This window comes from Miscanthus floridulus, chromosome 3 (genome assembly GCF_019320115.1).
Source record: "Miscanthus floridulus cultivar M001 chromosome 3, ASM1932011v1, whole genome shotgun sequence".
In the NCBI taxonomy this organism is placed as follows: Eukaryota; Viridiplantae; Streptophyta; class Magnoliopsida; order Poales; family Poaceae; genus Miscanthus; species Miscanthus floridulus.
Genome location: NC_089582.1, coordinates 24,055,286 through 24,081,278, shown reverse-complemented (window position 1 = coordinate 24,081,278; position 25,993 = coordinate 24,055,286). Strand labels below are relative to the sequence as shown.

At 48.0% G+C, this 25,993-nt stretch overlaps 4 protein-coding genes across 4 annotated transcripts; 2 read left to right on the top strand and 2 right to left on the bottom strand.

The window, feature by feature from the left end:
• Nucleotides 1-3,644: 3,644 nt before the first annotated feature.
• LOC136543337 (uncharacterized) lies at nucleotides 3,645-5,297 on the bottom strand. The gene is made up of 3 exons (XM_066535814.1): nucleotides 5,187-5,297; nucleotides 4,281-5,082; nucleotides 3,645-4,190 (listed from the first exon to the last, which is right to left on the bottom strand). The coding sequence occupies exons 1-3, from the start codon at nucleotides 5,295-5,297 to the stop codon at nucleotides 4,108-4,110; spliced, it is 996 nt and encodes a 331-aa protein (XP_066391911.1). The 3' UTR covers nucleotides 3,645-4,107.
• A 2,626-nt stretch (nucleotides 5,298-7,923) lies between these two features.
• On the top strand, nucleotides 7,924-9,288 carry LOC136545236 (carboxylesterase 15-like). Its single transcript, XM_066537284.1, has one exon. The coding sequence runs from the start codon at nucleotides 7,964-7,966 to the stop codon at nucleotides 9,038-9,040; it is 1,077 nt and encodes a 358-aa protein (XP_066393381.1). The 5' UTR covers nucleotides 7,924-7,963; the 3' UTR covers nucleotides 9,041-9,288.
• A 12,856-nt stretch (nucleotides 9,289-22,144) lies between these two features.
• Nucleotides 22,145-23,353, bottom strand: LOC136545235 (carboxylesterase 15-like). The gene has a single exon (XM_066537283.1). It carries the CDS (start codon nucleotides 23,323-23,325, stop codon nucleotides 22,252-22,254), a length of 1,074 nt encoding a protein of 357 aa, XP_066393380.1. The 5' UTR covers nucleotides 23,326-23,353; the 3' UTR covers nucleotides 22,145-22,251.
• Nucleotides 23,354-24,612: 1,259 nt separating this feature from the next.
• LOC136543336 (uncharacterized) lies at nucleotides 24,613-25,513 on the top strand. The gene is made up of 4 exons (XM_066535812.1): nucleotides 24,613-24,825; nucleotides 24,913-25,103; nucleotides 25,212-25,373; nucleotides 25,477-25,513. The coding sequence occupies exons 1-4, from the start codon at nucleotides 24,613-24,615 to the stop codon at nucleotides 25,511-25,513; spliced, it is 603 nt and encodes a 200-aa protein (XP_066391909.1).
• Nucleotides 25,514-25,993: the final 480 nt, after the last annotated feature.

Genomic DNA, 25,993 nt, shown 5'->3' with positions numbered 1-25,993 from the left:
AACGCCCTCTTCAACCAAGGCCTCCACAACTCCATAACTCCATTGGAAGTTTGGATAAGCCTTTTCTTCCAACTCTGTTAAGTTAGGCAATTTGGCATCTTCTTCTTTCCATCCTCTTCATTCAGTCAGATTAATTTGTTGACGCCTTTCTTTTTATTGCGGTCTACCTTGATGGAGATAAATGTTTTTTTTTGAACTAAACGGAGGGGAGAGTTTCCCCACCTTTCCATTCAAAAGCACACGCCCAAGTTAAGTAGGACGTGGAAAAGAGTTTGAGGTACAATCGCGGAGGTGAGCGTACCAGCCCAGCAGGCCGTTCCCTAGCTCAGGAGGAAGGCGCTTGCGCCAAGTTACAAGGTCATCACAGACCCTCGAAAGAACCACGCGATTACAGAAATTTTCATTACGGAATACATACCCATTCCGACCGTCCCAGATACGCCATAAGATAGTCAGGAAGATGAAAGGCCAGAGAGTCGCTTCTAGATTTGCTGGAGTGTCTGCTTCCCATGCTTCATCATCCGTCATCTGTCCCACATCGCCCATGCCTATTGCAGTCCACAGCGCATCACTTTGTTCGCAGCCGAAGAAAACGTGTCGCCTGTTCTCCGGGTCCCTAGCGCAGCGCTCGCATTGTTCGCCGTCGACGATGTGTTTTGCATGGAGGTTCACCCTTGTGCTGAGCCGGTCTTTGAAGTACAGCCAAGCGAACACCTTGACCTTGTTTGGTAGCCTTGTCCGCCAAACACGCCCACCGTGCGTGTCAGTGTGGTCACCTGAAGAGTCGAGGGCTGCGTAGGCATCCCTAGCGGAGTAGGTGTGCCCTGTCAGCTTGAGCAGCCGTAAGTTAGGGCCGTCGCCGATGTTCATCTCCTGCAAGAAAGAGAGCAGGCTGCCTAGCTGATGGCTAGCAGCATTAGTGAGTCGAGGACGCAGACGCAAATCAAAACCACTCTGGAAGACGCGCTGCACCGAGATGTTAGGCATAGTGGTGTGTGTGAACAAAGCATGATGGGTGGAGAAGAGGGGGCCGGCAGGAAGCCAATGGTCGAACCAAAAGGAGGTTGCGGCGCCATTGTTGACTTTGACGATGGTGATGGAGCGAAAGGTGTTAAGCTCGTCATTGACAATGCGCCAGAGGAAGCTAGACGCGCCGCTGATCGGGGTATCGAAGGAGGAGGCACTGCGTAGAAGCCAATCTTTCCAGCTGGTTTGTTCTCCACTGAATAATTTGTTGACGAATTTCATCAGCAAGCACCGGTTCTGAAGCTCCAGGTCTTTTATTCCCAGTCCGCCGGCGTTTTTGGGAGCTTGGACCGTGTCCCAAGCGACAAGGCATTTGGAACCGTGGCAGCTATCTTCTCCAGTCCAGAAGAAGGCACGACGTCTCTTGTCGATGGCCTTGAGGACTGTCTTAGGCACGCTGATTGCAGACATGTAGTGAAGCGGGAGTGCGCTGAGAACAGAAGTGCAGAGGGTGAGGCGCCCCGCGCGGTTAAGAAGAGAGGCTCGCCAACCTGATAAGTATTTGTCGCAAGAGGTGATAAGGGGCAGGCAGTCAGAAACAGAGACTTTGTGAGGGGTAAGAGGAAGTCCAAGGTAGGTCTGAGGGAAGGTGGAGGTGGTGGTGCCAAAAGTGGTGGCAAGGGCGGCGGCTACGTCGTTAGGGACGGCAATTGGTAAGAAGGTAGTTTTGTGGTAGTTGATGGCCAAGCCAGTAGCTTTCTCGAACAGCTGCAGGATGCGTTTGGTCGCAGAGATGGCGTTGGGGGTGCAGCGCATGAAAACAAGGGTGTCATCGGCGTACTGGAGGACGGGGCACGGCTCATCGGGGAGGATGGGATGTCGAATATCCGCGGCAAGGTGATGGTTTTGGAGCAGACGGCGAAGAACATCGGCAACAATGATGAAAAGATACGGTGATAGGGGGTCCCCCTGCCGGAGTCCACGGCGGCAGTTAATCCAGTTGCCAGGAACACTGTTAAGGAGGACAGTAGTTTTCCCAGTGCTGAGCAGGACGTTGATCCAGGCACACCATCTATCAGAGAAGCCACGGCATTTCATGATCTTGGTCAAGCTGTCCCAGGCGACACAATCGAAGGCTTTGTGGAAATCTAGCTTCATGAGAACGGTAGGGCACCCTCTCCGGTAGCAGCAATTCAGTAGATCTGCTGCATAGACGAAGCTGTCCGCGATGCACCTTCCACTGACGAAGCCGGATTGATCAGTTCCGATGAGAGAGGGGATAAAGGGCTGCAGGCGGTTCATGAGAACTCTGGAGATGCTCTTAACCGTAGTGTTTTGCAACGCAATTGGTCTGAAATCATGTGGGCGCCGGGCTCCCTCCTTCTTAGGTAGCAGCACGAGGTAGGATCTGTTGATCCTTTCCAGATCCACCGAGTGCATATGGAAGGCAGAGAAGAGGGCGGTGATGTCTGCAGAGATAACTGTCCAGGAATGTTTGAAGAAGAGAGATCCAAAGCCGTCAGGACCTGGACTTGCGGTGGAGTGCATATTTCGGAAAGCAGACCGGATTTCTTCAGGTTCGAACTCGCCATCCAAACCAGCAAGGTGCTGGGCATCATCCGGGTACAAGCCATTCAGATCAAAATCCCAAGTGGTTTCAGTCGACGTTCCCAGGAGGTTCAGGTAAAACGAATGCAGGACAGCAGCTTTCTGTTCATGCCCGTGGACCTCGCATCCATTGTGTTCCAAAACTTGTATGTTGTTTCTTCTCCGGCGTTGATTCGCACACGCGTGAAAGAAGCGTGTATTTTCATCGCCCTCTACAGCAGCTCTGATTTTGGCTCTCTGCTTCCAGAGCAGTAGCTTTGCGTTGGTGGTGCGGCCAAGCACAGTAACGACGACAGTACGTAGACTAGCCTCATGCGGCGACAGAAGTCTGCGCTCTTCTACTCGGTCGATGAGGTTGATGACAATCTTACAATCATGCTCTTGCTGATTAAGGTTAGACTGTTGCTTTCTCCAAAGTTTGAGGGCCCGCCTGGTTTCCTTCAGCTTGGCGGCCAGCAAGCAGGCGGGGTCACTGTTGGGCGTCCGACAACGCCAAGCAGCCTCGACGACTCCCCTGAAACCTGAGCAGTGGATCCAGTAGTTCTCGAAACGGAAGATTTTGGATTGGGGGATGTGAGTAGACACGTTGACCAACAGAGGAACGTGATCAGACGTATGCCGAGTGAGCGAAGAAAGGGTAGTGTTAGGAAGGACAGCGTCCCAGGCAAGATTGATGAAGGCACGGTCAAGTCGTTCAAGGGTAGGGGAGTCCCGGTTGTTTGTCCAAGTGTATCGCCTGTCCAGGAGTGGCAATTCGATCAGACACATGGCGTTGAGGCAATCATTGAAGGCTTCAGCTTCGGAGTGATGAAAATTTTGGTTGTTCTTTTCATGGGGGTAGCGAATCATATTGAAATCGCCAAAAAGCATCCAGGGGGAATCGGGGTGAGGTGTGAGAGATCGTAGTTCATCAAGGAATGATGGCCTCAGCTCAGGAGTGGAAGGAGCGTAGACATTTGTTACAGCCATAGGGGTGTTGGAAGCGGTGGAGATGAGGTGGGAAGTGAGGGTGTGAGTAGAGGATGACACGCTGTTGGAAAGCAAGACAGAACTACACCAGGCAGTAAGGATGCCGCCGGCGGTGCCAACAGCAGGATTGTAGAGGAAGCTGTCAAGGCGACGAGGGAGGAACGACCGCAGTTTTAGGGGAGGGATGGAGTGCAGTTTAGTCTCTTGGAGCAAGACAATGTCAGGATTAGCGGATAGGAGTTCAGACAACACATTGCCACATTTAACGGGATCATTCAGGCCTCTTACATTCCAGCTACAGACTTTGATGCTTCTATTCATAGATAAAAGATTCTACACCGTGCGCGGGACGGGGCACCCAGACAGCCGTCATCTTCTGTACATTATTTTTGCAGCAACCAACACTGCAGAGGTAGGGGGTAGACATGGTTGTAGGAAGCATCCTTGTACACATACTAGTGGGGTTCAGCATAGCGCTACTACTACCTAGTACAAAATTGGAGCACAGGTGCTCGCTGGCGTAGAAGTAGGCTCGCCCATCTCGCCTGGCTCTGGTGTAACACATTAGCTGCTGGTGGACGGCATAGCCGCCCCGCCTGAGATCTCTGCCATCTCTTCCTCGTTGGCTCCGCAAGCAGCAGCGATATCTAGAAGGGATTCAGTGTCATCGGAGGGATAGTGGTTATCAAAGGTAAGATAAGAGTGAGAGAGGGCATTACGAAGACGACGAGACGCACCAGAGAAATCGAACTTGGACTGCTGAACGCGCGCCGCCTTGTGTTCGGGCAGCTCAAAGCCCGCTTCTTCCTTCTCCATGAGACGCAGGCTCCTCCTCAGCTTGCTGGCGCTGTCCTTGGCCCTCTTGCGGCGGACACGCCGTTTCTGGGCACGGCTCTCGTGCTGCAGATCAGCGCGCCCACCGGTGGTGAACCCGCGTGGCGCGTCGAGGGCCAGTGCCGCGAGCCACTCAGCAGTGTTGTCTCCATCCTCGGCCACCTCGAACTCTGGAACCACCTCCTCCTCTGGCATGACCGCCTCCTTGCCACCATCCTTGTCTCCGCCAGACACACCTCCTTCCTGGGTCTCCTGCTCAGGGACCCCGCCGATGCCGTACCAGGGAAGGGCAAGCACCAGAGGAGCCGCACGGGCGGGGTACGGCGTGGCGCGCCTGGTGCGGACCGGGCGCAGCGGAGGAGTGTCTGCGACGTCGTTCTCCCACTCGAGTACAGTGGCCACCAGGTTCTGCGGCGCAGGCGGCAGCTGGGTGGGCGGGTTGCCGACGGGGTGGTAGTAGGGCGCGGCGTGCAGAGCGGGGACGGGACCAAAGTTGTAGTCACCCCATTCCGGCTCTGGCCCGGGGTCGATCCACGTGCGGATGGCGTAGACGTTGGCGATGCTCGCGGGACCGTTGTGGTTGCGCACGAGCAGCTGGTCGGGGATCTCCTGGTGATGGTCCAGACGGACCACAGCCCGCATGGAGGTGTAGTCTCCGCCGCCAAAACAGGCTGGGTCCAGGCAGCAGACATGGAGATAAATGTTCTGGAGATGAAAGTGTTCATTTCGTACAAAAAGCAAAGCTTGCTCGTCATCTAGATATCCATCCAGATACGAGATATGCTTGCAGGATTTCAGATAATTCACACCCTGTTGCTGTTGCAGGAAAGATGAGAGGTGCCGCAGCTATCCGAGAATACTCTGGCCTCTGATCTTTCATTGGACGGACGAAGGATATTTGGATATGCCTCGACGACCATTATCCATGCGTTTTAGTCGTTTGTTCGTTTCTGTGCAGATAGATAGTAGATAGAAGATGGACGAATGCAAGCTGAATCACGTGTGCCACTTTATCTCCGGTGTGAAACATGTCGGCTGACTGATACTGATGACTTATCTCCAGCAGTCCAGTGGGAAAAGGCCACCCCGCCCACCACTACCTTTCCACCGAAAACGACGGGTGCTCGCTCCCTCTCTCTGACTGAAAGGGAGAATAATGCACCTCATCTTATTAGGAAGGACGGTGAAAGCAAGCCAACAACAACCACTGGAAGATAACCTAGGCTTCCAGAGAATTCTTTTTTTTAGAAGACGGTAAAAGCTTTGCCGAATTTTTATTAGACGAGGAAAAAGAAAAAAAAAAAACAAAACAGATTTACAGATAAGCTTCCAGAGAATTCAGATCTTCCGCAGATGAACACTAATGACTGATGTAACAGATTGAAAATTCATCCATCCATCAGCAAAAGCACCCAAACTGTTCAAAACCTACGTATGTTGTTCTCAACGTGTTAACATTCTGTTCGTACAAAGGCTAGGAGTGCGTCATACTACCTCCCTTCCGTTTTGTAGAGTTAGAGGATATTAAATTTGACCAAATCAAATATTTTTAAAATATACAAATATGATGTGTAATAAATATTATTATACTAAGCATCAAATATATTTTAAAGTATAAATATTAATACTTTTTTATATAAATGTAGTTTTTTGGGAATTTATATTAATGTAGTTAAAGTTGAGATTATTTGACTTGTCCGAAAACGAGAGTTATATGACCTGTTTGGTTCATAATTACAACTTAATTACCACGCCATTAGTTAGTTATGCCATAATTTTTTCGACAATTGTTTAGTTTACTGTCGCGTCTATGGCACGCCATGGTTTTTTAGAATCCTATCCCACATGTTATAGACTTATTTCTTACAAGCTTTGCCATAAGTGTGACTTTGACTTTGCTCGTCACACTTCTTTCTTTGACAGTCACAGATTACGGCACACAAATCAAAGAAGCTCATATTCTTTTTGGGATCCAGAGAGTACTTTCATTATTATTATCCTGAAAAGAGCACCCAAGCTGTGTGTGTATTATTATAGAGGTGGGGATGATTTTATTCTTTTGTCTAGAAAAGAAGGCTCTGCCACCTGAATATGATATATAGTACGATGCTGAGCCGCACTCACAAATGTAGCCAATGGTGGCACACCAATTTGTGCCGTGGCCCGACTCTCCCTCCCTCTCTCAAAGTCCCTTATTCCTTCTTTGCGACTGAAGGTCGCTATCACACTAAAGCACGGTATGCTATTTGCTAAGCTGATGTGGCACACACATATAGCGCGTGATTCTCAGATGGACAGGATTTGGCCAATGCCGACTCAAAGGCCACCATGCACACAAGCTACTAGCATGTTGCACGCCCATTAACCTTTTGAACTCCCAAAATGGAAGTAAAAGAGGATGGATGCTTACCCATGATTGTGCTGATGAAAACACTGGTTACCACAAAAGACCAGCGGTTAACATCTCGTACTTCCCAAAATCTCCATTTTGGGGTTAGGGGTTTGGGTGGGGATGGTGCTGGAGTCATAGAAGGGTGGGCTTAGGGGATGGTCGTTGGTGACGGTTTGCCTGGCGATGGTGGAGAATTGAGGGCGGTGAGTGAGGATGCTGTTGGATTAATCGGTAAAGGAGTCAAGCATATCCAAGTAGTCAGTGGAGGACATACAATGACAGTGAAGGCGGCGTTAGAGACGGCGAGATCACTATAGACCATGGACAATGAAAATGGCCAATAGTAGTCGGCAGGTGTCTATAATGCCAGTGAAGACACCATTAAGCCTGGAAGCAGGTGGACCGTGTGGGGTACACACACGACTATAGCATGAGGTCGTTGGGGAAGAAGGAAGAAACGAAAATGGAAGGGAAAAAAAGGAAAAATGAGGAGACGAGGTGCTAACCTAAATCGACACGTATCCTTTTTTAGTGCCTGTCCAATTCCCCGTGTGATGCTTGATTGAGGTGCTGAATGCAACTTCCTATACCTTTGTTGAGCTAGCATATGCCTGAGGGGGATTATTGATGTTCATTCTGCGGACAATCAGGCTTATTCGAGTGCCAATCATCCAATCAAACAAATTGAAAGATCAATCAACAGTCAGTATTACTTGCTCCCTAGTTTTTAGCACATGAGCTTTGGTTCATATCGTATCAGTCCCCAAATAAAACAACTTTGAGGAGTCTTAAGTAAAAAAAAGTTTGAGGCATTTCAAGAAAAGAGTGCCAATATTTATGAAATAAGCACAATATGAAAATACATTTTATGGTGTATATGATTAATTAACACTAATTTGGTGTCATAAATCTTGATGTTCTATATATATTTGGTCAACCTTTGGAAATTTTGACCAAAGATAATTTTAGAAATTGATTTATTTAGAAATTGGAGAAGTATTTTTTTCCCCGGCAGCCGCTAAGAAAGTGGCGTTTTACCGACATCATTGTCGATGCATATCAAAATGATTACATTCCCTTGGATGATGGCTATATAAGACGACTTACGGTACACTAAACCTCATCATCAGCTTAGCTTCACTGTCTTCCAGGGAGCAAGTCCTTATTAGTCTTTACACGCCCAAATTAAAGGACATGCCAACCATGCCCGCAGTTTCGGGCGCCACCGGCGTGTTACCTCCGGCGGCGGCCAACGTCGTCGTCGAGGACATCTATGGCTTCCTGCGCGTCCTCGGTGACGGCACCGTCCACCGGTCACCGGAGCAACCCGTGTTCTGCCCGGACACCTTCCCCAGCAGCCACCCGTCGGTGCAATGGAAGGAGGCCGTCTACGACAAGGCCAACAACCTCCGCGTCCGCATGTACAAGCCGTCGTCCACGGCCGGCGGCGGCGAGGACGCCAGGAAGAAGCTGCCGGTGCTGGTCCACTTCCACGGCGGCGGCTTCTGCCTGGGGTCGTGCACGTGGGCGAACGTGCACGCGTTCTGCCTCCGCCTCGCCGCGGAGGCCGGCGCCGTCGTGCTCTCCGCGGGGTACCGCCTCGCCCCGGAGCACCGCCTACCCACGGCGGTCGACGACGGCGTGGGTTTCCTGCGCTGGCTGCGTGCGCAGTCCACCATGGATGCCGCCGCCGACGGCTGGCTCACCAAGGCCGCCGACTTCGGCCGCGTGTTCGTCACCGGCGACTCGGCGGGCGGCACCATAGCGCACCACCTCGCCGTGCGCGCCGGCCTGGCCGCCAACAAGCGCGGCGAGGTCGATCTCGACCTCCGCTCGGTCACGGTGCGAGGCTACGTCCTCCTGATGCCATTCTTCGGCGGCGTCCGGCGGACGCGGTCGGAGGCCGAGTGCCCCGCGGAGGTGCTACTGAACCTGGACCTGTTCGACCGGTTCTGGCGGCTGTCGCTGCCGGCCGGCGCCACCAGGGACCACCCGGCGGCGAACCCATTCGGGCCGGACAGCCCCGAGCTGGGCTCGGTGGACTTCCGGGCGCCGGTCCTGGTGGTGGTCGGTGGCCTCGACATGATGCGCGACCGCACCGTCGACTACGCCGAGCGGCTGGCGGCGATGGGCAAGCCCGTGGAGCTCGTCGAGTTCGCCGGCAAGCCCCACGGGTTCTACCTGCACGAGCCGGGGTCCGAGGCCACCGGCGAGCTGATCGGCCTCGTCAGCCGGTTCCTGCACAGTTGCGAGGTGCGGTTGCTTGATTAGCTAGCTCGGACCTCGGTGCATGCATGTGCCATGTAACTGTAAGATCGCATCAAGGTTCGTGCATGTGTATTGTTGTGTGCATGCAGCTTGCCCAGTGTGTTCCTCGCGTCAAATGTGTGCTCCAGTGCATGTACTGTGTACTTGTGTAGTAGGATTGATACCACGTGTCGGCAGCTAGCTTAGTCGAATTGTGTCCACGTGTCAGTCATGTTTTGATGTTTAGTGATTGTCTCGTACACTCGTGCATGCATGCATCTATGGTCCTATATATATATATATATATATATATATATATATATATATATATATATATATATATATATATATATATATATATATATATATATATATATACACACTCGTGCATGCATGCATCTATGGTCCTATATATATATATATATATATATATATATATATATATATATATATATATGAGACTCTGTATGGATGTTGCAGGATTTTATATTACTGTATCGATCAAGACACTATTTTGCTGGGAAGATTCGAATATTTTGATTTTATTCATCATCGAGTTTGTGTACACCATATTCGGATATTTTACCCTTCTTCTTCCAGACCTGAACTTTGAACTGACCATCGTCGACATTTCATCCATGGACCTCCTTCGTTCATCTGTCTTAGACCTTGGTGCCTAATTATCAGCCTGTTCGGTTGGCTGGTTCGTATCGTTGCTGGTTCGTGAAGAAGTATTGTTGGCTGGTTTATGTGAGAGAAAAATACTGTTCCGACTGAAAATTTACGATCATTTACGATAAGCCACAGCCAAACGAACAGGCTGTATGCAGTTAGCACTGCAGAACCACGGTCAAATCCTCGGAGGAAGAGGGGGGGGGGGGGGGGGGGGGCTTTGGATTTAAACCCAATGAATGGCAACCATCATAAAAACAAAGTTTAGTGGACAGGAGTGACAGGAAGAAGTATGCAGCGGAATTATCTTCAGGGCGTGAGAGAAAGAGAAAACAACCATGCTACACAGTAGAGAAAATGTAATAGGGCCAGCAAGTTATATTCCCTAAGGCATGTTAGTACTAATGGTAGAGCTCTGAACATTAGAAGTAAGAGATCCAGACATGCCATTGCAAGTCGTGCTCTTCCTTTAATTCCCCTAAGACATGTTAGGATTAGTGGTGGGACTATTTACCTTAGTTAACTAGAGTTCCACATATGCCATTTTTTATTGCAGGTTTCGTCCATGTAGCTCGCTGTGTTAATATTCGAATGTATTTGTCCCTTCAAAAGTTATATTGTTCCTTATAGTACTCAAGTTATGGTTGGGTGATGATTATCTCCGGAAAAGCACAACAAATGTTTTTAGTGTTGCTTCAATAGTGCTAAAGTTAGTTTTCCGTCGGGTGATGGTTGTGTCCGTAAATGAGGAGCAAATCGGGTGATGGTTGTGTGGAAAAGAAGGAATACAACATAAAATAGAGTAGTGGGCTGCACAGGGGCCGACGGTCGTGTCGGCAGCTCGATAACCAACTGGCCTGTCGGCAATCTAGCTGCCGACAAAGATGCTATCATCACCGACAGGCTGTCCTGGGGGCGTCGGCTGCCACGTCGCCGCCACGTAGGCCTGTCGGCTACAGAGTGGTCGACAAGTGTCCCGGCCATTGGACGGCCGACGATTTCTTTATAACAGCTTCTAGATTTACAATTATTCATTCAAAATATTATTTAAAAAAATTCAGATGGCATATTACATACGTGTCGTAGCTTGGATGATCATAGTGGACACTAATACATAACTTCAAGTGTGAACTGAGCGTAGCTTAGTTGGTTGGGTTTTTTATATTTGAATCTGTCTGCTCTGACACGGGGATCGTATTTTTTTAGATTTATTCTAGTATTTAACTACATTATTCTTTCATTGGTACGTAAGGCGGCTACGATGCCTTCATCAATCTTAGATCTATCTGTTCAATCTCAATTGGCAAGGTCAAGTGAGTACTTCTTGTTGGGTTAATTGGGCTTGTTCCACAGATTTCCTCCGATCCAGTTAAGTCGAAAGCCCAAGGCCCATGTTTATGCTAGGAGTTATGTGTATTAACCCCACATGACAAATTAAGGTGAAACTAAATCACATTTCAAGGGTAAAATTGTTGCAACTGTTGTGAACCTGCAAAAAGGAGGAATTAATCTTGCTACCCACGCGCTGCTTGCTTCTGGTCGTGCGCCTTTATAAGAAGGGTTCTTTAGTCTATCTATCTCGCTCTATGGGCAGCTCCAATCATATTATTTCGTATTTTAATAGAAGAGAGAGAAAAATGATCTCTTTATCAAAAACTAGTCTCATGTGCATATATTCTAAGATTACGTGAAAGTGTCATATGAGATTATTCATATTATGAGCTATGTGCAAAAAGTTAGTACTATAGGATAAATTGTCTTAGAGCCAGTAACTAAGTCATACTATTGAGGGGGCCATATATACTTTCTCAAAAAGTTCATAAACATCAGTACCTTCAAGATCAGGGGCGGAACCAGCCGTAGACCATATATAGGCTCAGGTCTACCCTAGATTTTGGCCAAATTATTAGTACTGCTAAATTTTAAAGGTCTAAACTAAAAGAAGTCAAACATCGTTAAGTACTTTTGTCTCCAGATTGTCCCTCCGCTTGGCTGATGCTCGCTGCTTGTGCTCAGCCCTCGCTGGGTTCAAATTATGTATTGGATTATAGCATAGTAAATACGAGATATGTTTGTTAGGCATACCTTGAGTTGAAATCCTAGGTCCGCTATTATTCAAGATGTTGCCGGCCGGGTTGCTTACAAGTGTATCATTTTTCATGCGGATATTTTCATGGCATGGTTGTTGCATGAACAGAGCATGGATATATATATATAACCCTCATTGGGTACACTTCTAAGAGCAACTCCAAGAGAGTAGCCATTTGAGTTGTGAAATCCTATTTTAGGTATTTTTGGAAGAATCATGGCTCCAACAGCTATTCTATCATGTTTTCCAAAATAACAAGTCATCCATTCTGCACTTCTCGCTAGGTAAAAATAGCAAGCCGTGAAGGCTCGCCATCTGCACGGTGGTGTGCTATCAAATGGTTGGAGTACAGGAAATGGAGAAGCAAACCAATCTCAACATGACATGTCAGATTTTAAAAATAGACAATGAGAAATTTAGAAAGGTTGCTGCATTACTCTACTCTTTTGGAGAATGTTCTATTTTAGACAATGGCTAAACCATGGATTTTAGACTCTTATTTTACAGAATTCCTTGGAGTTGCTCTAATTAATTAAGATTCAATAAATCTTTGCCATTCATCATCACTCATAATTTTAAACCTCCTCCAAGATACTCCAAGGAAATATCAAACTCTGAAAGTGTAAGGAAAATGGACCCTAGGCCCATTTACTTTGGATTTTTATGTTTGATGACCAACACAACCAAATTGGACTAATGAATTTGCAAGTGATTGATTTGTAGTTCAATAGGGTGCAAGACGTGACTTGGACGATGGCGACATGATGATCCGATGATCAACACCTTAAGCAAGACCCTAGAAGCACCAGAGAGGATCCAAGATATCAAGCAAAGTCCAAGCACAAAGATAGGAACCAAGCCGGACGTAAGATCTCAAAGAAATGAGCTTCACAGAGGTGAACAGACGCGGCCCTTATAGCGACCGGACGCGTCCGATCAAGATGCTCGGCAACGGTAGGCGTCAACAGCAGCGACTGGGCACTGAGGATTCAAGTGTCCGGACGCGATGATGGCACTGTTCACTATCGCGATAATAGCTCAGCACTAATCGGACGCTAGAGGGTGATCGACCGGACGCAGGAACTGCAGCGTCCGATCGAGTCCAAAGAGGTTCCAGAGCGGCGCCAGCGCGACCGGACACGTCCGATCAACAATGACCGGACTTAGCGCCGAGTCCGATCAACACGCTAGCTTCAACGGTGAGGACGACCGGATGTGTCTGGTCAGAACGACAACAGCGTCCGATCAGTAGCAGAAAGCTAGGTTTCGCCCCCAACGGCTACTTTCTCGGTGGGGCTTATAAATAGAACCCCCAACCGGCTATTTGAGTAAAGAAGAGCTGAGGAAACATACCAAGGGTGTTGATACACCATTTTAGTGATCTCCACTTGCATAGTTCTTAGTGATTCATTAGGTGATTAACGTAGGTGCTTATGCGCTTGCTCTAGGTTTGGGCCTAGTGTTTAGTGAGGTTTGCATACCTCTTACCACTTGGTGCTTGCACGTACCATTATTGTACAACGGAGGGGCTTGTAATCTTGCGAGATCACACCAACCGCATTTGTGGTATGGCCGCCACCGTGTACCGGAGGAAACAAGGCTCGTGGCGGTTCGGCCGAAAGCTTGATAGTGAAGACGGTGGGGAGCGGTCCGGAAGAGGCTTGTCGGAAGGCATACTAGTGACCCACTTGCGCGTGGGGAAGGACCAGGGCTATCTACGGAGTTACCCGACTGGGTGCTTGGCCCTTGCGAGAGATTCCTTGCGAGAGGCTCCAACAAGGACAAGGGGGAAGCTTGCGCACTTCTCAATACCTCGATAAAAATACCAGAGTCATCGATGGGAATTTGCATATCTATACCTTACTCTTTAGCTTCTGTATTTACATTGTTTGCATAACTCCTTTTTGCTATAGAGATAGCAACACACTAGCAAAACCGTAGTTGCACTTTTAGATAGTTTATTTTTTGCATAGGTTTTGCTAAGGTTAGAAAAAGAGGCCATAGTTTAGAGTTAGAGTTTTAAGTTGCCTAATTCACCCCCCTCTCTTAGGCGTCACAGTCCCTTTCAATTGGTGTCGGAGCCGGTTGGCCCAATTTGGACCTTTGGCTTCACCGCTGTTGAGCCGACGCTATTTAGAGTGGTTGGGATGGATACCTCTAGGCCTCCGCACTTTGACGGCACTAACTTCCCCAACTATAAAGCTAGAATGGCTTGTCACCTTGAGGCGGTAGATTTAGGTGTTTGGAGAGTCACTCGTGATGGGATGAAACCTATTAAGAAACCCGATAAACCCACAAAGAGTGAAAAAGAAATTCATTTTAATGCTAGAGCTAAAAATTGCTTGTTTGAATCTTTTAGTATAGATGTGTTTAACCAAGTGTTCACTTTAAATACGGCACATAAAATTTGGTTAAAACTCCAAGAGCTCCATGACGGCACAACTAATGTCCATGAGCAAAAACATTATTTAGCTAAACAAAATTATGATTCCTTTAAAATAAATGATGATGAGCTTATTCGTGATATGTATTCTTGTTTGAATCTAATTATCAATGAGCTCCATTCAATAGGATTAACAAAGCTAGATGATGTAGACATCATGAGGAAGATCATCTCCGTGCTACCACAAAAGAAATATGCAAGCATCATCACCATCCTTCACAACATAGAGGACTTGAGCACCATGACCCCGACCATAGTCATTGGTAAGGTAGTGGCATTTGAAATGTCACGCAAGATGGGTTAAGAAGAAGCCTCTTCATCAAGCAAAGGCAAAGCTCTCACATGTAGTGAAAAAAGGAAGATGAAGGGCAAGCAAGTTGAAACAAGCACAAGCTCAAGCTCCTCAAGTGAATATAAAGAAGAAGATGAGGATGACGACGACGAAGAATCAAGTGATGATGATCAATCTTCCTCCTCCACCTCCGACCTTGATGAAGAATCTATCAAGCTTATCAACAAGGTGGAGAAGATAATCCAAAAACTCAATGTCAAGGGTGTGCCCATCCAAATTCAAGATTTTATCTTCACCAAACGAAGAAATGAGTAAAGAAAGAAAGGATGCTATGGATGCGGTGAGTTGGGGCACTTTGTGGAAGTTTGTCCAAACAAGATCACACCCAAGACAAAGAAGAAGGCGTGCAAGGACAAAGCCCTCACATCAATAAGGTCGTGGGACGATTCTTCAAGTGAAGAAGACCACCAAAAGAGGCGCGGGCACAAGCACTCATCGTCAAACACCTCACATGTGTGCCTTATGGCATGAAGTAACAAAAAACCAATCCCTAGTGATAGTGACAATGATAGTGATAGTGATGATGAGCTACCTTCTTGTAATGAAATTGTGCAACAAAATCTTAACTTTGCTAAAGTTTACACTAGTCAACAAAAGAAGCTTGAAAAATTAAAAGAAAAACTAGATAGCTCACAACAAGCGTATGCTACTTTGCTTGAACAATATGAAACTTTTGCCAATCTTAATATGGAGCTATCTACTAAAATTGAGCAATTTAAGACTAGTGAAAACACAAATAATTGCACAATCAATGATGAACAACTTGTAAAGAAAAATAAAAAATTAAAGAAAAAGTTAGCTAGCTCACAAGATGATTATAAAAGTTTGCTCGCTAAAATGGAAACCATATATAAACATTGTGATGAGCTAACTAATAAAGTTGCTAATCTTGAAGTCGTCGGTACAACCCCCACCGAGGCACCTAAAAAGAAAGGTTCAATTTTTGACACGCCTAAAAAGGATGCCTCTACTTCTTGTAATGATTTATGTTTAGACTCACCCTTGTGCAACCAAGTTTGTGTTGAGAAAGTTGTTGTAGAAACATGCACATAAGAGGCCGCAATGGAGAATGAGCAACTCAAGCAAGAAGTGGCTTGCCTCACCAAGGACTTGACTCAAGTGAAAGGCAAGACGAAGCAAGCCCAACTTCGTCAAGATAACACCATCAAAGGAGTGAAGAAGCTTGATGAAGGACAAACCATGGTTTGCTATGTATGCCACAAAGAAGGCCACAAGTCCTATGAGTGCAAGGTGAAGAATGGGGGAGGAGAAAAGAAAAAAGAGAAAAACAAAAAGCAAACAAGCAAGCTCTCCAACACCTACACCAACAAGGTGGACAAAAATGCCTCCACACCTTATCTCTTAAAGAAGAAGAAAAATAACAAGGTGGTGTCCATCAAGGTGAACAAGCAAGCCAACAATGGGGCCAAATGTGTTTGGGTGCCAAAGGAGATCATTTCCAATATGAAGAGCACCAAGAAGGTTTGGATCCCGAAAGAAGTGAGAAGTCCGATGGACTTCGGAAAATGTGGAGACTTGGTATAGTTTTGGGTGCATTTCATGGGGTGCATCACATTGGATCATGTCAATTGCCAAGTGGGTTAGTGAACACTATGGACCCAAATTCCTCTTTCCATATTAGGTAACTAGATTTAATTTTTTGCAATTTCAATGAGCATCTAGTTCTTTTTCATGTCTAGGTTTGTATTTGCATGTTTAATCTTTTGTCTTGCATACACTAGGTATATCTTATAGTAGGCTTGCTCGGTTTCATTCTTAACCCTTAGAGCAAATCTACATGATTTAAATTGTTTAGGAGCACGGCACATAGCTTGTTTTATAATTGTTCATCTAATATGTGCCAAAGTCCAAATTGTAGATAATTTCTCCCGAATATCACCTTTGAAAATGATTCTCACATTCATGTGATGTCATCTTTCAAGTGGTATTTTTTATTCTAAAATCAATGTGCATGTCTCCTACAAGTATTCTATACATGTGTGCACAAATTTAGGGGGAGGTTACTCTACAAGTTAGATGCTTTGAGACTAACACCTTTTTAAGTTTATCATGTGTGTAGTAGTCTCATTGCAAGGAAAATAGAGTTCCTATAGTTAAGCATCATACTTCAAATATCCACCACCTATTGCAAGTGGTATAAATTAAATTGGTTTCCACATGTGGTATTTCTAAACCAATATTATCATGTTGATTTCACTTTGATATTTATATGCTTTCCCCATGCATTATATAGATTAAACTTCTTTGAGCATTAATTTACCAATTATGCATAAACTTCATTCTCCATCATATATATGCATATATTTAGGGGAGCTTAGTCTATGTAATGTGAAAGTCAAATTTTGTGACCTATTCCACTCCACATACAAAGGATCACAAAGTTTGACCCTCCCTTGTGCTATTAATGTCTTCCTTTTCGATGTTTGATTTCAAAGGGGGAGAATTTGTAGGACCAAAAGCAAGCTCGATCATAATAATTTACAAGTGGTAATGGTCTGAGAAAGGGAGGGTAGTGGATTATGGAGTTAGGGAGAGGCTTAAATCCATAATTCCACGTGGGGACATTTGCAAGGGCAAGATAAGTTTCCAAAGATGTTTACATGTGGTATCTTTTAGCATCATATAACATTATCGTTTGCATTGCATCCTAGCAAGTAAATAATTTTTAAATTCTAAAATTTTTATTACTTGCTTGTTTTGGTCGTGTTGTCATCAATCACCAAAAAGGGGGAGATTGTAAGAAAAATGGACCCTAGGCCCATTTACTTTGGATTTTGGTGTTTGATGACCAACACAACCAAATTGGACTAATGAATTTGCAAGTGATTGTTTTGTAGTTCAATAGAGTGCAAGACGTGACTTGGACGAAGGCAACATGATGATCCAATGATCAACACCTTAAGCAAGACCCTAGAAGCACAAGAGAGGATCCAAGATATCAAGCAAAGTCCAAGCACGAAGATAGAAACCAAGCCGGACGCAAGATCGCGAAGAAACGAGCTTCACAGAGGTGACCAGACGTGGCCCTTATAGCGACTGGACGCGTCCGATCAAGATGCCTGGCAAGGTAGGCGTCAGCAGCAGCGACCGGACGCTGAGGATTCAAGTGACCGGACGTGACGATGACACTGTTCACTATCGCAACGATAGCTCAGCACTAACCGGACGCTATAGGGTGATCGATCGAACGTAGTAACTGCAGCGTCTGATCGAGTCTAGAGAGGTTCTAGAGCGGCGCCAGCGCGACCGGACGCATTCGATCAATAGTGATCGGACTCAGCGCCGAGTCCGATCAACGCGCTAGCTTCAATGGTTGGGACGACCGGACGCGTCCGGTCAGGATGACAGCAGCGTCCGGTCAGTAGCAGAAAGCTAGGTTTCGCCCCCAACGGCTACTTTCTCGGTGGGGCTTATAAATAGACCCCCAACCGGCCATTTGAGTAAAGGAGAACTGAGAAAACATACCAAGGGTGTTGATACACCATTTTAGTGATCTCCACTTGCATAGTGCTTAGTGATTCATTACGTGATTAGCGTAGGTGCTTTGCGAAGTGCTTAGGTTGATTAGACCATCGGTTATGCGCTTGCTCTAGGTTTAGGCCTAGATTTTATTGAGGTTTGCATACCTCTTACCACTTGGTGCTTGCGCGCACCATTGTTGTACATCGGAGAGGCTTGTAATCTTGCGAGATCACATCAACCGCGTTTGTAGTGTGGCCACCATCGTGTACTGGAGGGAATAAGGCCCGCGGCGGTTCGGCCGGAAGCTTGATAGTGAAGACGGTGGGGAGTGGTCCGGGAGAGGCTTGTCGGAAGGCACACCGGAGACCCACTTGCGCGTGGGGAAGGCCCGAGGCTATCCACGGAGTTACCCGATCAGGAGCTTGGCCCTTGCGAGGGATTTCTTGCGAGGGACTCCAACGAGGACTAGGAGGAAGCTTGCACGCTTCTCGATACCCTGGTAAAAATAACAGAGTCGTCGACGGGAGTTTTGATATCCCTACCTTACTCTTTAGCTTCCGCATTTACATTATTTGTGTAACTCCTTTTTGCGGTAGAGATAACAACACACTAGCAAAACCGTAGTTATACTTTTAGATAATTTATCTTTTGCATAGGTTTTGCTAAGGTTAGAAAATTAGGCCATAGTTTAGAGTTAGAGTTTTAAGTTATCTAATTCACCCCCTCTTAGACGTTACGGTCCCTTTTAGAAAGTATATATGTTCCACTCATGGACCACAAATTATGGAAGTAATTAAGCAAGGCCATCGTACATGCATGTCCCCACCTAGAAGTCAGCCCTCTGTGGCCAGTAATAAATCTCAAGCAACTAACATGCTCTGACTTTAGAGCAAGGCTGATAGTTAGAGCCGGTTCCTGACTGTAAGGTTCTTTGTAGCATTTTTTTAGCCCACTCATATAATAGTAAGGTATTCACTATTAATATATGGCCCGCGTATCTCTCTCTCATAAAGTTTCTTAGTTCTTATGCCTAAGTCGGTTGTAAGTTTACAGCCCGTTTCTCCTCTCTCTCCTCCGCCTTAGTATTTAGCCAGCTTACAACCTGTTATTATACTTGCTCTTGCATGGCAAAGCCGGCTGTAAGTTTATAGCCCACTTCTCCTCTCTTCTCTCCTCTGCCTCAGCATTTAGCCAAATTACAGCCTGTTATTATACTTGCTCTTGCATGGCAAAGCCTAAGTGGCTAATAAAAATGACCATTGCTTGTGCTAGGAACTACTACTACGAAAGAAGAAATTAGTCAGTCTGTGGAATATACTATGAGCTGCGGAGGCAATGATACAGCAAAATGACCATCGCAAGTCAGTACTAGTGTAGTAACATGCAGCCAACTTTGTTAAACTAATAAGTGGCATAGCCTAATAAGTGGGCAAATGACCATTGCTTGTGCTAGTAACTAGTACGAAATAAGAAATTATTAGTCAGAGTCTATGGAATATATTATGAGCTGCCGAGGCAATGATATATGACATATAGTAATTTAGTCAGTACACAGTACTAGACTACTCGTAGTAACATGCATCCAACTTTGTAAAACTTTAAACAGCTAAAGCTTGAAGCCTAGACTACTCAATGCTTCCGCTGTCACACGTACATTCATGCATCTCAGTAAGAAATGTGTTTCCCATGTTGAATTTTCTACTTAGTGGTAACATGCAGCCAACTTATTAAGCACGGATTAGTCTTGTCGGCACATGAACATTGTATATTAAGAGGTCAACAGCTATACACTGATTCGTGGATCAAGTTAATCCACCCCAAATAAACCCGTCCTCCACTCCTGCTCGTAGCCATTGGCGAGCTCTATCCACTGTACTTTCTCTCCCTCCACTCGGCAGTGTCGGCCCAACCTTAGCAGCCATGTTCCCGTTCCCATCTCCGTTCCCGGAACAGGTCCCGAAACGGGAACGGGAACGGGAACGGGAATTTAGGGTACCATTTTATAACGTAGGAATGGGAACATTCGCGTTTCTGGAACGTAGACGTTCCCGGAACGGGGGAACATGGGAACGGGAATGTGGGTCATGTTCCCGTTCCCAGGCTGCTAAAGGCCCAACTCCCTCGTCTTTAAAATGTCTCCCACACTATCAGCTGACAGCTACTACTCCCTCCGGTTAATATGAACTAGTTAAATTCAATTAATGTTACGAGTTACCACAAGTTCGGCCGAGGTGGCGACATCTAGCCGTTGCGCGCCTGCGCGGCCACCAGTGGGATTGAACTCTCCCGGACGCAGATACCTCGGTCGAGCTCCTCAGCACACCGCCACACTGCCGTCTTTACCGAGCCTTATCGGCCTATTGTGGCTGCTCCACTACCGGATACAGGATCTTTGCCGAGTGCCAGGGGCACTCGGCGAAGCCCCAAAAACACTCGGCAAAGGGTTTGCCGAGTGTTACACTTGGTAAATGACACTCGGTAAATGTTTTAACGGCAAACGCTAGTTTGCTGAGTGTTTTTTGTCACGCACTCGGCAAAGACGTTGCCGAGTGCCCAAAAAACACTCGGCAAACAAGAGGGAGGGGGGAGGGCGCCACCGCAGGGAAAGGGAGGGGGAAGGCGCCGCCGCGCCAGAAGAGGGAGGGGGGAGGGCGCCACCGCGTCGGGAGAGGAGGGTAGTGCGCCAGATTCATCCGCCCACGTCGGGCCGGATCCGGCCTCCCCGTGCGCCACTGTCGCTGGATCCACCCGCGCTAGGGCCGGATCTGGTGGAGGCGGTGGAGGAGCGCCGCAGGTAGATCCGCCGCTCGCACAGGGAGAGGGAGGGAGGTGCGCCGCCAAGCAGGGAGAGGCAGGGGGAGCGCCGCCATGCCGAGAGAGGAAGGGGGAGGGCGCTACAGCCGGGAAAGGGAGGGGGAGGGTGCCGCCGCGCTGGGAGAGGGAGAGGGAGGAGGGGAGGGGAGGGGAGGGAGGGGGCGCGCCGGCGAGGGAGGAGGGAGGAGGGGAGGGAGGGAGGGAGGGAGGGGAGGGGCGCGCCGACGCTGGAAAAGGAGGAGGGGATGGAGGGAGGGGTGGCCGCGGGAGAAGAAGAAGGGAGAGGGGAGGGGCGCGCGACGTTGAATGAAATATGATTTTTTTCCTTTGCCGAGTGTCCAGATCTGGGCACTCGGCAAAGTTTTTTTTTTCATTTTTTTTCTTCTCCTCCTTTTCTAGAAAAAAAGATTTTATTTCTTTGCCAAGTGTCCTAGATCTGGGCACTCGGCAAAGTTTTTTTTATTTTTTTTTCTCCTTCTTTCCCTGAAAAAAGATTTTTTTTCTTTGCCGAGTGTCCTAGATCTGGGCACTCGGCAAAGTTTTTTTTTTCATTTTTTTTCTTATCCTTCTTTTCTAGAAAAAAAGATTTTATTTCTCTGTCGAGTGCAAAAAAGAAAACACTCGGCAAACCTCCTGTTTGCCGAGTGTTTTTTTGACACTCGGCAAACCACCTGTTTGCCGAGTGTTTTTAGCGCAGCACTTGGTAAAAAACTTGTTCGCCGAGTGCCTGACAGAATACACTCGGCAAACATAAAAACACTCGGTAAATTTGATGTTTCCGGTAGTGCTTTAAGCGTACCAAGAAAGCAGACTGACTTAAAGTTATGGTAATTTAGATCTTGCACGAAATGATTAGTAAGTTTAGGAACAAAAATATACATTTTGAAAATGTATAGGCATCTAGATGGCACCTCAAATACCGGTGTATTTTACTCTAAGTTTGTGCCACCGTGAGTTGTGTGGCACCATGGATTAGCACGTAGGCTAACGGGTCAGATCAAGGCCTATTAGGACCTCTGTTGGAACCCACTACGTGCAAGTTTAGACTTTAGAAACTAAAAAGTAGGCATTTCTAAAGTTGGAAGACCGGAATGGCACAACAAGCTATAAGTTTGAACACCGGTACTGAATTTTACTCAATTTACATTTATATGGACAGCGGGAGGTAATAATAATGAAATAAAAGACTCTTGGATGTAATGTAATCATATATGATAGAACCTCGCATACACTGATACACACGAACACCTCAGCATACACATGCAAGTTGCACTCTACAAGAATTTTCATCAAAAAAAAAAAAGACAAGGTACGAGTGAACAACAACACGACGACACGACTTGAAACGTGGTACATGCATATGCATGCATATACCGAGTAAATTAAGCAGCAGCCTCTGACGCAGTGATGGCGCCGCAGCCGTCGACGAAGCGGGCGACGGTCTGGATGAGCTCGCCGGTGGCCTCGGACGCCGGCTCGTGCAGATAGAACCCGTGGGGCTTGCCGGCGAACTCGGCGAGCTCCACGGGCTTGCCCATCGCCACCAGCCGCTCCGCGTAGTCGACGGTGCGGTCGCGGATCAAGTCGAGGCCGCCGACCATCACGAGGACCGGCGGGAAGTCCACCGAGCCCAGGTCGGGGCTGTCCGGCCCGAACGGGTTCGCCACTGGGTGGTCCCTGGTGGCGCCGGTCGGCAGCGACAGCCGCCAGAACCGGTCGACCAGGTCCAGGTTCGGGAACGCCTCCTCCGGGCACTCGGCCTCCGAGACCGTGCGCCGGACGCCGCCGAAGAACGGCATGAACAGAACGTAGCCGCGGACCGTCACAAGGCCTAGCTCTGGCTCCGCCGCGGCTGAGCCGCTGCCACTGCCAGCGCGCACGGCGAGGTGGTGCGCGATCGTGCCGCCCGCGGAGTTGCCGGTGACGAACACGCGCCTGAAGTCGGCGGCCTCCGCGAGCCATCCGTCGGAGGCGGCGCCGCCCGCGGACTGGTCTCGGAGCCAGCGCATGAATCCGGCCCCGTCGTCGAAGGCCGCGGGGAGGCGGTGCTCGGGGGCCAAGCGGTACCCCGCGGAGAGCACAACGGCGCCGGCGTCCGCGGCGAGGCGGAGGCAGAACTCGTGGACGTTCGCCCACGTGCACGACCCCAGGCAGAAGCCGCCGCCGTGGAAGTGGACGAGCACCGGAAGCTTCTTCTTCTTCCCCGCGGACGCGGTCGGCGTCGGCGTCGGCTTGTACATGCGGACGTGGAGGTTCTTGGCCTTGTCGTAGACGGCCTCCTTCCACTCCACGGACGGGTGCCTGCCGGGGAAGGTGGTCGGGCAGAACACCGGGCCTGCCGGCGACCGGAGCACGGTGCCGTCCCTGAGCACGCGCAGGAAGCCGAAGAGGTCCTCGGCGACCTCGTTAGCCGTCGCTGCGGCGGCGCAGCAGGCGGCGGCCGAGACGGCAGGCATGGTTTGCCAACTTCACTTCAGACAACCTCGGAAGACAACAAGTCAAGAAGGCTGGCTGAGCTGAGGATCTCCAGCTGCCTAAACCGTCTTATATATAGCTAAGCTAGCCATCCCGTGGTGTGGTGGTGGTGAAAACTAAAAATAAGAGCGTTGCGCATTTTGATTTGATAGAAGTAGTATGCCCTTGGTTCTATCGAGCATGATGTAGCGTCTTTAGCTAGCAGCCACGCTGTGGAAATTTCCATAAACTAACCCCACAGTAGCAAAAACACATTAAGGCCTTGTTTGGATGTTGTCGGATTTAACTCAATCCACATGTATTAGGGCGGATTAGAGTGGAACTTGAACTAAATTCTAACTCAATCCACCCCAATACACATGGATTGAGTTGAATTGGACAACATCCAAGGCCTAACTGGTACCACATCGTGAGAGCATCTCCAAGAAATTCTAAAACACTCTTTCAATCTAAGATATTTTGCAAAATTGACAAAAAAAACAACCAATTCCACCTTCCAATCTAATGGCACTTAGAAAAACTCACTCCCACTGAAAAAGTCCGCGCAGAAGCAGTCGTGCGTATACCATCTGCTCGTTCTCACCTGCGTGCCTGTGCCTGCTGCTGCTGGCCGGCAGGGCTACTGCTGGGTGCTGGCCGGCAGGGGTTGCTGCTGCCTGCCATGGCCAGCTGCTGCCAGCCCGTGCCTGTGTTGCCCGTGCCTGCTAGTGCTAGCCGGCAGAAATGCTGCTGCTGCCTGCGACTGCTGCAGGATGGCCGGCTGGCGGCTGTTGGCTCCCTCGGCTGCAGGTCGCTGCTGGCCGCGAGATGCAAGCACAGTGCACAGACTCGATCTCCTGCGAAAAAATCCGCGCGGCGTCAGGAAAGTTTCCCATAATCTATTTTCTTTTAATATTTGGATTAAGTTCACTTTTGGCTTCTCAACTCTCATGTCGATCTAATTTTGACCCCCAAGCACAAAACTGTCTGGTCTGGGCATCGAAACTTTCAAACTTGTTCAGTTTAAGCCTCTCGACGCGATTGAGGTGGTTTGCGCTGACATGTTCCCGGTTTTGACTGGCCACGCTGGCGTTGACCGTGCGGGTTAAAAAAACATGAGCCGGCCCGCTTAGCTCTCTCTCTCTCCCTCTCAGTTCGTATCCCCCGAACCCTAGACGCCGCCGCCACCCCATCGCCGCCGCCGCTACCGCATCCTCTCCTCCAGTGCCTCCGCGTCCGCAGTCTCCCCTCCGCCTGGGAGTCCTCCGCCGCCGCCTTCGCAGTCGTATATGGCGACCTCAAGCGGGTCCCGCCGAAGTTTGGGGACCCAAGAGTCGCGATGGCGTCGCAATGGCGATTCGTACTCACCCATCCCCTATCGTGAAGGACCACTGGAGTATACCCCAGCTGTGCTATGCAAATGCGGTGCAAAAGCTGCTAGGTTCATATCTTGGAGTGATTTGAACCCAGGATTGCGGTATCTGAAGTGTGCACGGGCTCGTGTAAGTTGTTCTCTTCGTGATTCATAGTCTGTAGATGCATCCGTGATTGAGTGTCTCTGATTTGTTGGTTATTGGTTTGTTTCATAGGATGGTGGTTGCGACTTTTATAATTGGGTGGATCCGCCAAACAGTAGTTTCAAGAAGCAACTTCTGCTTAATTTGCGAGATGCAGTGAAGTACTGGAAGCATGCAACTGGAATAGCTGAACAGAGTTTGGAAGAAGCAAGAATGGAGACTGCAAGACTCTTGGAAGGTGCAACAAGGGAGAATCAAAGACTGCAGCTTCAGCTAGAAGGCACAACAAGGGAGAATCAAAGACTGCAGCTTGAGCTAGAAGACGCTGTCAGGTACAATGAAGACAGAGGGGCCATGTTTGTTGCATCCAGGAGAGATGTGGCCATTATGCAAGCTGAATTGCAGTTGGGAGCTGAATCTAGAGTTGAGTTAGAGGTGAGGATAGGGACATTGGAGAAGGAGAGGAAGTTCTTGTTTGGTACTCTATTTGTGTGTGTAGGATTAGTGGCTGCTTCCTGGATGCCTTGGATCATGTAAGTCAATGTGGCATTAGCCTTGATGTAGTTGTAGCTGTAGTTAGTAGGATCCATGTTGGTACTGAAAACCTTTCAAGTTCTATTATGGGTTGTGTCTCAGCTTAATGCATGAGCTTAATGCTCAGGACCATGTATGAGTATCAGGTTAATTCTCATGTCCTAATGTTTTAGTGAAATGTGGTTGCATGAATCCTTTTATATGTGTAACCAGTGAGCTTTGTCAAATTTTTGATGGCGCCTGCACAAAGAGATGACTAAAGTTCAATACAACACAGATCCATACAACACATGTCATTCAGTGATTAACACATGTCATTCAGTGATTAACACAGATCCAAGTTTATTACAATAGTTCAGGTTGCACACACACAGACTCATGAAGTAAGGTAGAAGGATAGATCCAAGTTCATTACAATACTTCCAGATAGCATAGATAAGACACAGACACAGACATGGGCTCAAGGATTTGGGCCTGTCAGCAGTAAGGTAGGAGTGGCTCCCTTGTGATCAGCTGCACTTGGTCTTCCTTCCTCTAGATAAATCTGCTTGGCTGGTCCTACAGCGGACACAACAACCTTGGAGGTAGAAGCACCTAAAACTTGGAGGCTTGCTTTACT

Bases quoted from the DNA above. Each gene is read 5' to 3' on its own strand.
- LOC136543337 (XM_066535814.1), bottom strand. From the start codon at position 5,297: ATGGTCGTCGAGGCATATCCAAATATCCTTCGTCCGTCCAATGAAAGA. The intron at 5,083-5,186 runs GTGTGAATTATC...TTTCATCTCCAG, and splicing joins TTTCCTGCAACAGCAACAGG to AACATTTATCTCCATGTCTG. The intron at 4,191-4,280 runs GTGCGTCTCGTC...AATCCCTTCTAG, and splicing joins GTCCAAGTTCGATTTCTCTG to ATATCGCTGCTGCTTGCGGA.
- LOC136545236 (XM_066537284.1), top strand. From the start codon at position 7,964: ATGCCAACCATGCCCGCAGTTTCGGGCGCCACCGGCGTGTTACCTCCG.
- LOC136545235 (XM_066537283.1), bottom strand. From the start codon at position 23,325: ATGCCTGCCGTCTCGGCCGCCGCCTGCTGCGCCGCCGCAGCGACGGCT.
- LOC136543336 (XM_066535812.1), top strand. From the start codon at position 24,613: ATGGCGACCTCAAGCGGGTCCCGCCGAAGTTTGGGGACCCAAGAGTCG. The intron at 24,826-24,912 runs GTAAGTTGTTCT...TTTGTTTCATAG, and splicing joins TGAAGTGTGCACGGGCTCGT to GATGGTGGTTGCGACTTTTA. The intron at 25,374-25,476 runs GTAAGTCAATGT...GTTGTGTCTCAG, and splicing joins TCCTGGATGCCTTGGATCAT to CTTAATGCATGAGCTTAATG.